The 16,736-nt window shown below is 43.4% G+C and overlaps 1 protein-coding gene across 1 annotated transcript in view; it reads left to right on the plus strand.

Annotated features, from left to right (window-relative positions):
* galnt1 (UDP-N-acetyl-alpha-D-galactosamine:polypeptide N-acetylgalactosaminyltransferase 1) overlaps nt 1-16,079 on the plus strand; it is a 76,016-nt gene extending 59,937 nt beyond the window's left edge. Inside the window, exons 8-14 of the mRNA XM_049584315.1 lie at nt 1,068-1,238; nt 6,236-6,353; nt 6,658-6,838; nt 9,843-9,982; nt 10,255-10,353; nt 12,932-13,066; nt 15,162-16,079. Coding sequence (XP_049440272.1) covers nt 1,068-1,238; nt 6,236-6,353; nt 6,658-6,838; nt 9,843-9,982; nt 10,255-10,353; nt 12,932-13,066; nt 15,162-15,308 — 991 coding nt within the window. The 3' untranslated portion in view covers nt 15,309-16,079. The remainder of the gene's footprint in view (nt 1-1,067; nt 1,239-6,235; nt 6,354-6,657; nt 6,839-9,842; nt 9,983-10,254; nt 10,354-12,931; nt 13,067-15,161) is intronic.
* Nucleotides 16,080-16,736: the final 657 nt, after the last annotated feature.

The following is a 16,736-nucleotide window of genomic DNA, read 5'->3' on the forward strand; positions in this document are numbered from 1 at the left end:
TCAGAGAGGTTAAGGTAACTTGAGCTGACTACAACCGTGCTTGTTACTGTGAGTGCAGTAAAACCTCCGGGAGGAAAAGTCAGTATGGAAACATGTAGAAGAGCAATATTTCAATCTGCTCTGTCCACAGTCTTTCATCCACCGCTGCTAATATTATGTTTTAAACAAGCACAGGGCGATTTCCAGCTGATAGCAAATTGCTACCAACAAGCTCAAAGAACAACTATTTATGTCCAGTGGCGTAGCTCAGCTCACCGCATATCTTGAAACTTACCAGCGGTCATGTGACTTGCAGGCAGTGACTGCTCAGCAGCAGAGGGAGGAGCAGAGAGGACAGGACTCACTCGGTACTGTGATGTCAGGAATATCATTTATTTTATTGACATATTTGATTTGTTTGGTGACATATTAAGTTTATATTCTGACTGCTGTTTTAATATTACTGCTGCTGCTCTAGAAACAAAATTTAGTCTTAAAATATTCTGTTTTAGTCCTGTTCTGAATTTATTCTTTTCTAAAATAATTCCTTGTGAAATTTGCAGTATTAGTTCTCTGAGAATGTCTTTCAAATTCTAGAAAAAAATGGTATTGTAGCCGAAATATCAACTATTGAATCTGAAATTGAATCAAATTGGGATAGCAGTGGCGATACCCAGCCCTAATTTCAAGTGTGATGGCCGTCACTACCCACATTCCTCAATGCGTCCTTTACGTTAATTAGTTTAACAGAGGCAGCCTTGTAGACAGCAGAGGTGCGTGTCCATTAAATACATCACAACATGTGCACAGAGAATTCCTTTCATGATATAACTGATTCATTCTGTGCCACCATTTTTAAAATCTTGCTTGAACAATGCTACACTGCCCCCATGATTTCCAGTTGTACTGCTATGTTTTGTTTGTATCCATAAGCTTTCAGAAAACGTGCACAAATAAGGATGAAATAAACACACGGTACGGACAGAAGGCTCAGTCTGTGTCCGTCTACATATCTAACATTGAGTATAAATAAGCCACCCAGGGTTATGAACAGAAGGCTGATGAACGTGTGTGTGTGTTTGTTTCAGGAGAACAGTGGTGTGCCCCATCATCGACGTGATCAGCGATGATACGTTCGAGTACATGGCAGGATCCGACATGACGTACGGGGGCTTCAACTGGAAGCTCAACTTCCGCTGGTACCCTGTACCCCAGAGAGAGATGGACCGCCGTAAAGGAGACCGCACTCTGCCTGTCAGGTGGGTGAAACAGCGGGACGATCCCAGTTTGACATTTTGAAGCTTCTTTCAGCCAGTTATCTAATCTTGACCGGCTCCGGGGCTGCTGCTGTCCCGCTGACCCTTACCCCTTTTTGCTCGGTCAAGTGAAAAAAAGAATTTGCCTGCAGGGACAAATTTGAATCATCAGTAAAATATCACATGATCATCTGCACTAACTCTGTCAGTCAGCTGTTTAAAGCAACTTAGAGCCTGGGAGCGTTGCTGATAGGCATTCACAATTGATGTGGGCAGGGTAATCATACGTCACCATTTAATTTCACACAGTTAATAATCATAAAATGTTCTAATGGCAGAAACACAGGAAGAATAGAGTGAACTTCCCTTAAGCTGAGGTGTTTATGTAAGATTCAGTGTAGTTTCACTGTATCATTTCTCATGGCTCAGGCCTTGGAACTAAAATCCAGAGCTTATTTCTGCCTGTCTATCATCTCTTCTTCCTGCTCTTGTTTCTGAGCATGCTTGACGCCATTATTCAAGGTCACGCACATAATATATCTTATGTAACACTCCATGCCCCTGTTTTCAGTTGTTTTTCACAGTTGTGCCTGACAAATTTTTCCTGAGGGTGTCTTGTAACTGGCCTAAAAAACAAAAATGGGTTGTAGGGTCAGCGTAGGAAATTAATAAGTACTTTAGACTAATGACATGATTTACATAAACCTCGTTCTGTCATGAAGTAGTTCTGTATCACTCAGAAGATCTGAAAGCTATTGCACACAAACAAGTTCTCAGAATGAAGCTTGTGTATTCAGTCAAGCACCAGGGTAGTTCACACAGTGTAGAATTTGCTAATGAGAAACAGGTAGATAAAGCAGAGTCAGTAAGTGAGGAGTAACACTGATGTGATTTCAACATCTCACATGTGCATTTGGTGTTAAATTGCCGTTAATATTACTGCCTTGACGCTGTGTTCACACTAACAGCGACAAAGCAACAGGCTACAAGTCTTTTTCAGTGGGAGCCGGTGACATGAAGATAAAAACTGACACCCGGCACATGTTGCTGCGTGATAAGTGTGAAGCATTACCATAGCATTTATAAAATAATGGATGTAGCTACTGTGATGTTACCCATTGGTTTGTGGACTCCTGGTTTGGAGCCTCGAGTTTGGCATGTTGTTGTTGCCATCTTTGTTATTTGGAGCCACAAGTGAGCATGTTTGGACGAGAAGGTGGATCTAACTGATAGACTGTGGTGACACCTTGGAGACAGCCTGTCGGTCAAGCAGCCTGCCCTTAAATATGCGCATTTTTAAGCTTTAATTAAACGGGTAAAAGTAGTTTTTGTACCAGGCTGTAAACATGTTTATTTCTGCTGTAAAGTTGGGCATTTTAATATGGGGATTAACTTGCTTCTGGAGCCAGCCTCAAGTGGCCATTAGAGGAACTGCAGTTTATGGCACTTTGCTCAAACACTGATCAAAAGCACTGACATATTTTTGGCCAAATAAAAACTTTAGATGATGATCAGCTGAGGTGCTTTGTTGCAAGTAGCAGACACATATAAGCCCATGACAACATAACTCCGTCAGCAAGCAACACTTCAGCAATGACAATAATGTTACCGGCCACACTGTTGCTTTGTCATCAGCAGTGTGAACACAGCATGAGAGTTCTACACGCTACAGGCCGGCTGAGGAGCCTCAGAGAGTGACGCTACAGGAGGAAACTCCAGCAGCTAAACTGGTTGTTATGGGCTCATCTAACTTGTAATTTACAGAGCTGTGCAAAAGTCTGAGGTCACTGGGAAAGTTTCTTTTTACAGCTGCTGGACAGAGAAAAGAACACAACAAGTATCCAAGGTCAGAAAAAGACCTGTGTCAATTAGATGTTGTAATACTTTAAGACTGCAAGCTGAGAAAATTTACCACAGATTGACCTGGGAAAAAAACATTTCACATTTTCACTACAAATTGACCAGTATGTTTTTACTGTGGCACTTTATATCAATTTTACAGTGTGGTTTAAACAGAAAACAGTTTTTTTGTGTGTGCTACTCTTTGTAAGTGATAAACAGTGCAAACTCAAAGAAAGATTCTTCTGCTTTTGTGGCCGCTGAACATGCAGGAATAAGACAAAAAGTAACAGTGAACTTCTCAAAATACCAGCATAAAGAAAAATGCACCCCTAACTGCATCCATCCATCCATCCATCCATCCATCTATTTTCAACTGCTTATCCATAGCCGGGTCGCGAAGGCAGCAGGCTGGGCAAAGTATTCCAGACGTCCTTCTCCCCAGCAACACTTTCCAGCTCATCCTGGGGGACCCCGAGGTGTTCCCAGGCCAGATGAGATATGTAATTCCTGCAGCGTGTTCTGGGTCTACACCTTTAACGGGAGGCCCCTCCAAGAATCGCCACCTTAACATGGGGGAGGGGTTTGCGTGACCTGTGATCCTGGTGGCTGTGTTGTCCGGGGCTAATAACCTGTGGTGGGGTCTCCCAAGACAAAGTGGACCCAGGGGAGGGGCCAGAATAAAGCCTAGTTCACATTGCACGATTTTCACCCTGATTTTGCGTCGTGGAGACTATCGTAATCTTTTGAGTGTTCATACCTGGCGACGGTGTGTTTCTGTCAGCAGGAGTCTTGCCAACTGCGTTACGACCTGTGTGTGCACACCGCAAGATTTCTCCACCGAGCCCTCGCTCACAGAGCCCCAAATAACGCAGTGACGTCACCACACTATGTTTTTTAACTTGGAGACGACACATTGTAAAGGCATGGATATTCTTCCCAGTGTTGAATCAGATCTGCCTCCAGGGCCTGGGTCCAACGCACTCCTCGCAATCCTGTGGACGCTGCCATTGTTGTTGTTGCTTGCCAGTTTGTCAGTGTTGCCAGATAACTTATTAGACGGATATATATATATATATAATATACACAGAGAGAGAGAGAGAGAGAGAGAGAGAGAAAGGTGACGTTTAGAGAGCAAGCCCAAATAAGCAACTCCACTTTAGAAACAAGCCCAAAGTCATGGCCAATAAGCGGACTTGGCAAGTGGCAACCCTGCTGCTTGTCCTCCTCATATTTCTTCCGTCCTCCTGCGTGCTGACGTGGTACGTGTCCTGCCTCTCATTGGCTGCTGCTCTATCAGTCGTGTCAGACTTCTCCAGTTTTCTGGCATGCCAGTTATCCAGTCCCAGTCACAGAGGAGGGGGCGACTTACTCATAGGCTTGTTCACACATGAGGACTCGCCGTCGACTCACCTCCGACCCAAGGTGGCTCTCAAGATCCTCTGTGACGTCAAAATCACGGTGAAAATCGTGTAATGTGAACTAGGCTTGAGAGTGGTTAAAGAAAACCATGATGACATGGCACATTCGGGGAACCTCGCCCTGTATGGCGACATTGGGGTCCCCCTCTGGAGCCAGACCTGGGGGTGGGAGCTCGCCGGTATGCATCTGGTGGCTGGGCCTTGAGCCTGAATGAAATAACATGGACACCACATATCACCCACTCACAATGCAGTGTTGGGATCCCTCCACAGACGACTTACACCCATTCTCACCTGGACCCATCCAACCCAAACGACGCACAAGATGGCCAGGTGGGTCAACGACTCACATGTGACCTCAACGACTCTGTAAGGGTTCACACCCACACAGAGTTTAAAGCCTGTGACTCCGCACCAGTCTGTTAGAACTGAAGAAGCTTCTTGGATGAGAGGGGAAACATGTTCAAGAAACACAAGCAGGTCCAGTTGCCTACGATATAGCACCTATGATAAACCTTAGGATATTTTGATGTACAAACATTTATCAATAGATGTACGAATTTGTCAGAAATGATCAAAGTTGGGAAGGAAAAACAAGAATGTGCTCAGCATCAGCCCCTCCACCCCTGTATGGTTCTCCATTTTCTGTCATTTAATATGACTGTGTAACAAAATCAGCGTGGGAGTTTAACTAAAGGTTGGTCCGGGATGAGTCACATCCCTGTGGCTGGTTAAATCCAATGAAGGCAGAATGTTAATACAGAGACCCCAAATTTTGCAGTAAGAGGCAGGTTCATTAATCCAGTGTCTTGGGGAGCACAGTCTCTGCTGCACTGTGTTCTTAGTGCAAATGCAACATCGTCACTTTGCCAAATGGATAACAGCATTCAGATGCAAAACTTTATGGGTGTGTTTGCTCTGTAATATCATTAGTGTAATATCTTTGGTAATTCAGACCTTAAGACGAGGCAGACAGTCACTGCAAGTGATGCAACCCGCAATCCATTCTTTGTGAATTCATCCATCATTGTTTAGATGAATGTCTTTGATTAGACATTGTTTGGTACATCTCAAGGATTCCCACCAATTAGCTCTGTTTGTTTTACTGTGATGTGTTTGAGTCTTGTAAAAACAGGGATTTAAATGTTGACTGAAGAGTTTAAAAAGCTTTTATGTGCTTACAATGAAAAGACAAGCCGACATATCTATTATTAATATTATTAGTGCCATGATTCACTGCTTTGTTTTATGGTTATTGTCTGTGATTGTCAAACAACATCTGTGCGTTGTTGTGCGAGCTTGTGTTTGTGCTGCTTGTTATTTCCCACTCACTGCCAAAGGTTTTAGCCTTTAGCCTCTCAGGATATGTTTCATCTGCGTTTGTCCGTTTATATGCAAGGTATTGTGTGTTGGTAAGTGAACTTGGATGTAAAATGAAAGCAAAAACAGGCAGTAAGGAAAATAACCCTGATCTACAAAGGAGGAAACCATTATGTGAGAGAAATAGGGGGAGATCCCTGAGCCCATTAAACACTGACACACGACAGAGAAGTGAGCAGAAAAACAGGGAATGACAAAACAGGAAAACAGCGAAGAACAGGGGGTGAGAGCAGCGAAACTTAAAACTCAGATGGGATCTGTAGATACTGTGTGACCTTTTTAGAAAGCAGGCCTTCAGTGAATTAAGTGCCACTAACCCACCTCACTCTTAATTTGCCCTGCTGTCCCGTCCCTCTCCAGGACTCCCACCATGGCAGGCGGCTTGTTCTCCATAGACAGAGATTATTTCCAGGAGATTGGCACGTATGACGCAGGCATGGACATCTGGGGTGGAGAGAACCTGGAAATCTCTTTCAGAGTGAGTGAACACACCCGCAGCCAGTTGACATGACTGTATTCTGGCAGTCATTCAGGAGTGTCTGCTCGGGTTCAGAAACACACACATGAACATTACACTTGTCAGTTTGACTTCTCTGACTAAATCGTCGACTTGACTAATACTTTGTCAGGCACTGGCATTTAATCAAACTTATTCAGACTGTCACAACACAGACAGGACCAAACTGCGTCATCCATCTCCCAGCAGAGGCCCGACAGTATGTCTGTTTTACACAGTGTACTGTATATACGTGTGTCAATGCCAGATCTGTTGTGTTCCGCAGATTTGGCAGTGCGGTGGGACTCTAGAGATCGTCACATGCTCTCATGTGGGCCACGTGTTCAGAAAGGCAACACCCTACACATTTCCAGGAGGAACGGGACAGATCATCAACAAAAACAACCGACGCCTGGCAGAAGTCTGGATGGATGAATTTAAAAACTTCTTCTACATCATCTCTCCTGGTGAGTGTGTGTGTATGTGTGTGTGTGTGTCTGTGCTCATGCATGTATGTGCTCATGTGTGGAGTTTAATCTCTGTGGCAACCAGGTGTGATCTATCCATTAACCCGGTGACAGCGTGATCTTGCAGTGTTGAGCCAACAGTGCAGGATGGGGGGCGGCGAGTAATTTCACGCTATGAAGCACCTATTGACTCGCACATACACACGCACTCACACAAGCTGGCAAAGGAGAGACAACCGAAGGTAAAGCAAAAGTCCCTAAAGAGAATATTTTTAGATGCGAAGCGCCTCTCAGAACGGGCTTGGAGCCGGCTCAAAAACTCAGTTACCCACTTTTGTTTTGCAGGCTGCAGATTCTCGACGAGAGGGAGTAGTTCTGTTGTTGGCTAGCCAAATCTGCACAACTCACAGTGTGTAGTTGATAGCTAGAATGAACCACCATTTTGTTTTGCCGTCATTGTTCTGTGTGACATTGTGTTCTTGTAACCGTGTTCAGTTTTGAACAGGCATTATTTTGCAATGAGTGGTCAGCAGTAACTGATGTGTCCGTCAGGTCAAAGTCAATTTCATTCACAGCATAAGCCATTACTAGTAGCGGTCCCTCGAAGCACTTAACTAGCATTGTTGATCAAGGGAACTGGCTTATTTGTGTCGTGTTAGTTGACTCACAACAACCTGCAGCCTATAGACACTTTTTGTGTAAACAGCGATTACGTATTTAGTGGAATGGAGCCAAACTGGTCGCTGAAAGTGACAGTAGTGGTGTAAAAAGCACTAGTTGATATTTCTCAACCGATTGCAATGAGTCATTTTTATATCAATTGGTTTATGATCTATGTGTAGTAGGAAAAAAAGTTTTGTCTCCAGTTAATTTGAATCTCAATATTTAGGCTAATCACTGCTGCTCAATATTCACTAGAGGAGTGTGTGTTAGACTTACATGAACTGAATTATTGACGTGGTTAAAGATAAATCATCATAAGGAATTGTCAAGCATGGATTTGGTTTATTGTCCTAGTTGTGGACATGTCCACATATAATATGAAGTGGAAGTGTGCTAGCTAGCTAATGTTGTCTGCCTGTTGACACACCGAACAAAAATTGAAGCTTTATAAGACATAAACAAGTCAAACATTTATATACTGACAGCAAACTGCCCTCCTTGGTTCAGTTAGTATTAACTTCATTTTATTGTTTAATGCATTGTAGAACTATGTAAAGTTTAGCTTCAAATGGCATCCTTGGTGACGGTTTTCTATAAAAATAAAGGTTATCTTTTTTTGTAATCCTGTTCTGACATCATCTCAACCATTTATCTCCAGTGTCTGTTGTTTTAATGCCACTGCAATGCAAGACCAACTGCTGTGACGTAACGGTAACTGTGTCACAAGGAGATGTCTTCCTCTTTCTTAAAGGAATGCTTCACTTCCCAAATAGCCATTTGTATATCAGTTACTCACCCCATGTTACATTTAAGTCATGAGGAAAACTTTATTTTTTTCCACATGCTTCCATGACGAACAAAGAATCCAAAAACTGAGAATTTTTTGACGATTCAAGGTCATAGGGGACACGTTTTACAACAGGAATCAAAACATGTGTTTACAAAATTCGCTCAACTCGTGCAGTATGATCCAAGTCTCATTTATCCAGTCGTATGCTCAGCACGTCCCAAACACACAGCTCTTTCCAACAGGAAACTTAACTAAAAGTAAAACTTATCTATGCTTTTTTTCAAAGCCAGACTCCATTGACAAAAACAGTAATTTTACGTCGCTGAACACAAGAGCTGCTGGTCTACCGCTGCCTCAATCAGTCAGTTTGTTTGTGCTATCGTGTGACTTTGGTGAATCTGAACTAACCCACTGAAAACATCCAAGTCACAAAATGACAAAAACAAACTTACTGATTGAGGCAGTGGTAGACCAGCAGCTCTCATGTTCAGCAAGGTAAAATTAATGTTTTGTCAAAGGAGTCTGGCTTTGAAGAGAGCATAGTTTCACTTTCAGTTAATTCCCTGTCTGAAAAGGCCGACTGTTTGAGAAGTACCGGGATAAATGACACTTGAATTATACTGCACAAGTTGTGTGAGAGTTTGTAAACAGATGTTTTTATGTAGTTTTGCTTCTCTGTTTTTGGATTCTTCGTTCACCAGAGGCATGTGAGAAAAATAAAGTTTAATCACAAATTCAACACAACACAGGGTGAGTACTTGATATACAAATGATCATTTGGGGATTGGAGTATTATTTCAATGCTGCCCACAAAGCTCTTATTAGTTCTGCTGGTTTTCCACCGTGGGAAATGCAACATTAGATGGCTTTGAATCATTAAAGAAATACGAAATGGGGGCTGTATTTCAGAAGTCTGGATCCGGTTATACAACACTTTAGAGTGCTCTATTATAACTCACTCAATGGCTAATCTGACCCCGCACATCCTGTAACAATATGGCGCATGGGATTCCTCAGTGGTTCTGACCAGTGGAAGAGTAAAAGGTGGGTACATCAACTTGGTCAAACCAACACACACTTTGTGCTGAGTGTTTAGAACATATTTAGCAAACGCATACATAATTACTGACAATGAAGAAGTGGATTATCCCGTAAAACTGGTTTGAAATGTTTGTATGGACTCTCTTTTTCTTTGGAAACTAGGTCTTTTTTTTTTAGAATCTTTTGTAATAGTTGTGAATCTGAGCCGACTACAGCTGCTGCCCTCTGCATAAGAGCAAACTCCACCTAGTCTGTGGAGGCTTGATATTTATGTGTCACTTCAACATTGGGCGTTTTCAGCTTCTTGACCATCAGAGCTCTGCAATCCAGTGATATTAAGTGCGAGTGCTGTAAATCAATGTGTGGCCTCATTCCAGTGACACACTTTAAATAATGCATACATGGAAAAATGGATTTAACAGGCACTCAGCAAACAGTGGTCTGTATTAATGTAGTTTGGTGACATAGTTAGTGACCTTCATGTTAATGTGTCTGTGTGTCTGTGTCCAGGTGTGACCAAAGTGGACTATGGTGACATCACGTCTCGCACGGCTCTGAGACAAAAGCTTCAATGTAAACCCTTCAGCTGGTACTTGGAGAACGTCTACCCTGATTCTCAGATCCCCAGACACTATTACTCCCTGGGAGAGGTGTGCTTATTCACACACACACACACACACACACACACACACACACACACACACACACACACACACACACAAACACAGTCTAACTCACAAAACTTTAGATACTGTCATTTGCTGATGGACAGACAGACAGACAGACAGACACAGATGCATCTATGATTCACTGCCTTTGGGCTGAAGTCCAAGCAGACACAATTAATCTGAGTCTGTTTGAGTTAAAGGGTGTGTTTTTCTGTTGAAGTAACGATGTCGCTTTCTGTGTGTATTCTGCCCAGATCCGTAATGTGGAGACCAACCAGTGCCTGGACAACATGGCCCGCAAGGAGAATGAGAAAGTTGGCATCTTCAACTGCCACGGCATGGGAGGCAACCAGGTATGTGAGGAAGAGAAAAAAAACAACATAAAGACACACATATTTACACAAAATAATTAAAGTGTAAACAGTAAACACTTTCTAAAATTGTTTTGTGTCAGTATTTGTTGTTATAAAGTGCATTTTGGGTGAACCACTCACAGGGATAAACATTGTGCTCAGGTGCATTTCCAGCTGGGCAACAGGCCAAGGTAAGGACCTCGATGTGTTGACCCTTGACATCGCAGGCTGGTTCTAGTCTGGTGGATTGCCACCTCCATGGCAGGGAGGGAAGTTAGTGCAGAAGGTGACGCTGTAACAACTAGATGTAGCTGGGCTCACCCCTTTGCATAGCACTCGGTCTGGACTCTGCTTTTTCAGGTTGCCCAGGGTGAGAGGTGTCAGGCGTGTATTGGGATACACAAGATGGCTGCGGCTGTGTTGGAGTTCTCCCTGTAGAACGAGAGAGTTTATGTGACAATGAGTTGCTGAGAGAAAGGCTTTGACTTCTTGGGCCTAGACACTGAATGGCGGTAAGAGTATCTGGCCTTCTTGGTGTCTCTGGGTGATGTCCTGGAAAGGCTACCATCTAGGGACTAATAGTTCTGCCGGGAAACTTCAATGCTCTTATGGGCAACAATGGAGAAATCTGGAGGAAAAGCCTCCCTGATCTAAACGTGAGTGGTGCTTTGTTCTGTTCGAGTCATGGATTGGCCATAACAAACTATGTTTGAGCATAGGGTGATTGATAAGTGTACTTTGTACCTGAACACTCTAGGCCTAAGATCAATGATCAACTTGGTAGTTGTATCAGATCTGTGGGCGTATATCTTGCACACTTGGGTGGAGAGATGAGCAAAACTGTCCACTGATCACCACCTTTGTGATATGTGAGTGGTGAATTGTTTTAGATGACAGGGGAAGTGGCCGGACAGACCTTGTTGAGGGTGAACTCGGAACGTCTGGCTGAGGGCCCTGTCCATGAGGTCTTTAACTCCTACCTCCGGAAGAATTTCTTATGGATTCTAAGATAGGTTGGAGACAAGGAATCCAAGTGGACCATTTTCAAAGACTCTAGGCAGCTGTTAGGAGGTGTGGTCAGTGCCTGTCACTGCATTGCTGGTAGACGGTGGACAGTTAAGGAGCACACCAGGCTGAAGAAAGAAGCCTTTTGGCTCCGTTGGCCCAACGGTCTCCTGAAGTAGAAAACAGGTATTAAAAGGCCAGAGTGGCTGCGGCTTTGGTGGTCTCTAAAGCAAAAATCCAGGTGTGAGAGGAGTTTGGGAAAGCTATAGAGAAAGACTTTTCGTTGACCTCAAGAAAGTTCTGGCAAAGCGTTAGATGCCTCAGGAAGGGAAAGCAGGGCTTGGCTCAGGCTGTGTTCAGCAGGGGAGGAGAACTGCTGACCTGGACTGAGGATAGTGTTGAGGGGTGGAAAAAGCACTTGAACCGTACAATCCTTTGTGGGGGGGACAGAGTTTAAAGACTCAGGAATGCCTCACTCATAGTCCTGGCAGAGGTCTCTGAGGTAGTTAAGAAGCTTCCGAGCTGCAATGCACCAGGCGTTGATGAGATACACCCTTAAATGCTGAGATGTCTTGGCTAACGCCTCTTTAATGTCTTGTGGAGGTTGTGGAAAATGCCTAATGAACGGCAGACTGATGTGGTGGAGGGGTTGCTCGAATTATATTCCGTGGGGCTGGAAGGCTGTGACCGATTATTGAACCCCGGATTCAGGATGAGCATTACATCCTGGTCATTGAACAGCGGCCCAGCCATTTACCCTCTTACTGTTTTGAAGGGAATTGCAGAAGGCTTACCACTATACCCCCCAAGGATTTTGGGGGGTATTGCCAGATTATGGGATACCAGGGTCGTTGCTATGAGTCATCCGGTCCATGTATAACTGGAGTGAGAGCCGTGTCCGTATCCTTGGCAGAAGCTCAAACATGTTTTCAGTGGGTGTTGGACTCAACCAGGGTTGTCCTCGTCTCTGATTCTGTTTGTGATATTAATGGACAGGCCTTCAAGGCCCAGTTGAGGGGAGGTGGGAGTGTCCAGTCATAGGAACCTCAGAATTGCTTTGCTGCTCTTTGCAGATGATGTCTTTCTGATGGCTTCATAAGACAGTGGCCTCCAGCACGCACTGGGGCAAGCTGCAGTCAAGTATGAAGCAGTGGGGATGAAAGTCAGCATGGTTCTCTCCTGGAAAACAGTGGATTTTTCCCTCTTGGTTTGCTGCCTCAAGAGGAGGAGTTCAAGTATCTTGGGGTCTTGTTCACAAGTGAGGTTAAAAAAGAGAGTTAGATTGTCATGGTAAAGAGTGAGCTGAGCCCATCTACCCTACAGCCCTCTCCTATGATCATGAGTTTTGGGTAGTGACGTAAGGAATGAGATTGTGGATAACAGATAATGAGTTTCCTCCGCAGGTTGGCAGGGCTCAACCTTTAGAGACCGGGTAAGAAGCTCAGACATCCAGAGGGAGCTCAGAGTAGAGCTGCTGTTCCTAACAGTAAATGCTGTGATATTACTGACAGTAATCACAAAAGAGAGAAGAAAGATGTGTTTTAAATTGGGAATCTGTCTGTGTGATGTGCAGGTTTTCTCGTACACGGCCAATAAGGAGATCAGGACAGACGACTTGTGTCTAGACGTGTCCAAGCTGAACGGACCTGTCATGATGCTCAAGTGCCATCACCTAAAAGGCAACCAGCTCTGGGAGTACGACCCTGTGGTGAGTGGAAGGCATGAAGAAAATGTACATGTTAGAGTGCACGTGAGAACATAATGAACGCAGATTTATCGGTACAGTGAACACAGAGGGCTTGAAAAGTACAGAAAATTAAGTTAACCAGAAAAGCCTAGAAGGAGATGTATTCCAGATGCTCCTTGTTTTATTTTTTTTCCATTTGAAATTAGTGTAAAACCCCCACAGTAACACCAGTGAAATGAAAACAATAAAGCAGGCAAAATGCAAACTGATTTCACCTCAGTTTTACAGCCCCATGTATCCAAAACTTTGAGTGTTTCCTGTTGCTAAAATACACTGATTACTGCCTCAGCACAAAGTGGAGAGAACAATTGGAAAAAACACAAATGAGGTGCTGATTATGCACCAGACTTTGTTTATCTAAGTAAAGAAACCACATTTAGATGTGTAAACTGCAGTGTTTGCATTGCAAATGTGATTTTTTTAAACAATGTTTATTTTAATAGATTGACAGCCCTAATTTTTACACAAGCTTACCTCATTATTTGAAACTAAGGCCAAGTTTCATATAAACATTTTTACTGTAGCACTATATTTCAGACACAAAATATGGGTAAGCATAATAGGTCCCCTTTAAGTTTTGTATCCACCTTATTCCTGAGGGCACTACTGTAGAAATGATTATGGGTGCAACTTCCAGTGAAACAGCAGAAATAGCAGTAAGCTAGTTAGTCCCATAGACTGTCTGTGGTTAGTCCCAGTGGACTACATTTTTGTCTTCAGCAACTGTGTGTTGAACATGTGACCAGAATAAAAAGGGATTGTTCCTGTTGCCATGGTTACCATTGATATGAGAAATAAAACCACAAGAGTTTCACCAGACATAGCGAAAAAGTATTAAATCAGAATTTGCAGAAGAGAATGACACGTAGACTGACAGGTCCGTCACTCAACGTCAGTACATGATATCCCTGTCTTTCCCCGTCTGACTTCATTCTCAACCTACATTAGAAAATAAACTCAGCAACACATCTTGAAATATGTATTTAGTCATTAGGGCTGAAAATGTGTCAGTGATTTACCACACTTCCTTTATATCATATAAAAAAATGAATGCCAAAAGTTATTTCTTTAACTACTTCTTTATATTACTATTACGAAGTCTGCTGCTAAATTCAGCTCCATGCTTTGCTCAGAAGAGTTTTTAATAAATCAGAAGTTAAAAAACGTGTAAACTGCGTCGTTAGCGCAGACGAGTGGAGGATTAGCTGGGAAACATCACATTTATTCACTTTACATGGAGCTACAGTTAATACTGAATTATGCTAAATGTTTGCTGAATGTGTTAGCATCTCTTAATAAGTCATCAGAAATCAGAAATCATCTTCAGAAGGAGCAGATGTTCACCTTAAGCTAGCTCGGGCCATGTTAAAGTTAACAATATTATAACGGAGCAAGGCAAGCTGGTTGCTAGCGTGCTCGATTGAAAAGGAAAAAAAAATTAACAATGCTTTGAGATGGCTGTCAGAGATGGCAGAGGTGTGATCACATAATCCTGTTTGAGCTGTAACAGGTGGTGTGTTCCACGTTTTATTTCCCAGTTGCTCTTGGAAAGAAGAATAGAGTACTGTATACAAACTGTAAACAAATTGTTATCATTGGAAATCGCTGGTTTCGGTTCAGCGCCTGAAGTTGCTCCCATAATTCACGCAAGGTATCACAGGGGACTAGGAATAAGGTGGATAATTTATTTTAAACAGTTTATTTATTTACAGTTTTCAATTGTTTCTTAATAAATAAACATGACCAAATCTTTTTAAAAACCTCAAATGTGTATTCCCAATATATATATACAGTATGACAACACATATTTAAAACCAGCTGTCGTTTCAGTTAGTGGGATATTTACTGTCAGCCTGAGTGTAATATATTTCCAAGTTGACACATTACCCAACTCAACCACAGCATGCCTTACACCGAGAGTGAAGCCAAAACTAAATTCAACCTCAAAATGAAAGTCTGAGAAATGTTGAAATTGAACAAACGAGGAACCCTGTATCCAGACACATGAATATGCATTTACTCACACACACTCTCTCTGTGTTTCCCTCCCGTGCAGAAGTTGACCCTGGTCCACGTCAACAGTAACCAGTGTCTGGACAAGGCCAGCGAGGAGGACAGCCAGGTGCCCAGCGTCAAAGACTGCACACACACACGCTCCCAACAGTGGCTACTCCGCAACGTCACACTACCAGAAGCCTTCTGACCACACTCTGCACACTCACAAACGCACACACTCACACACACCGCGGCCCAGAGCAAGCAATCAGGGGAACAGACGTGTTTATTAAAATTGGGCACAAGGAGAGGAAAGACTTCCCACGAGGGGATTCGGGAAGAGAGGAGGACGGACTGGACGGTACTACCTCTGCCAGAGATCAGAGGGAGGAGTGTGTTTGACCCTCCTCGGAGTGAGAGAAGAGGAAAGAGTCCCTCTAGGAGACGACGGCTGTTGTTTTACGTTTGTTTTTTGTTTTTTTTATAAGAGATTTTAACCGCAGTGAGGGACTCACTCGCTGGGCGCGACTGTAAAACTGACCAGTGGAGTGGAGGTTTGCACTCACAGCTTCCCTGGACAAAGCAGTCCACCCCTCAACTCATCACTTAACGTTTACTGACTGCCTCTTATGAGAGAGTGTGTGCACTTACATGTTTGTGTGTGTGGCTGTGAATGGGTGTGTGTACTCCGAGATGAATGTATGCTTTGAGAAGGGGGCTGAATTCCTTGTTGATTTCTTTCTTTCTTTTTTAATTTAATTTTGTCATGGATTTTGAAAATGAACTCTTATGAAGAAGGGTGCATATGTAAGTGTGTGTGTGTGTGTGTGTGTGTGTGTGTCAGAGCCCCTCCTACAGTCTTGCGGCAGTGTATGTCTCCCTCTGGTGTTTCTCCTCGGCATCTCATCCGACAGACTGAAGCCTCCTTGCTGAGGAATTTCCAAGGGACCGCACATTGAAACAAAAAAAAAAAAAAGGATGACCGAACACGAGGACCTGACGTCTGCCATCTGCAGAGATCTAGAGATAGAGAAATATGATGTTTGTGATATCTTGAGATTTCTATGTCAAGTTTTTACATGGCTTTGTCTGTTTCTACAGTCCTGTGAGCGTGCCACAGAGCAGTAATCCTAGTCTGTCTGTCCGTCTCTGTTGTCTTTAAAGATGTTTAACATAGAGCTTACACACACGCACACATACACACAGGACTCTGCATATGTAACTGATGTTCACTGCCTCATGTAGTGTTAAACTATAGGGAGCTCTCCCATAAGGCACTACATCGTCACACACACACACATCCTGTATACATATAGGAAAATGGCAGCACTAGCCTGATACTTCAGTCCATTCTGTCATATCTTCTTCTCAATGACCTCTTAAAAAAAACACTCCAAGGGCTTCTTTCCTCCGGTGGAGTGTGTGGATGGATGGTGTGTGTGTGTGAGCGTGTGTCTCCAGTACTAATCCCCAGTCTGTCAGCTCCCTGTTTACTAGGACAAAACAGCTCTCTGATTCCTCACTGTTGGACAAACAGAGCCCGTAGCGTAGACTGACGTCAGATCAGCACACCCCTGCGTTTGTTGTACAAAAGAGCAAAAAGCTGCTTTTATTTTCTAAACAGAGCCGAGTCTCC

Source organism: Epinephelus fuscoguttatus, linkage group LG8 (genome assembly GCF_011397635.1).
Source record: "Epinephelus fuscoguttatus linkage group LG8, E.fuscoguttatus.final_Chr_v1".
Classification (NCBI taxonomy): domain Eukaryota; kingdom Metazoa; phylum Chordata; class Actinopteri; order Perciformes; family Serranidae; genus Epinephelus; species Epinephelus fuscoguttatus.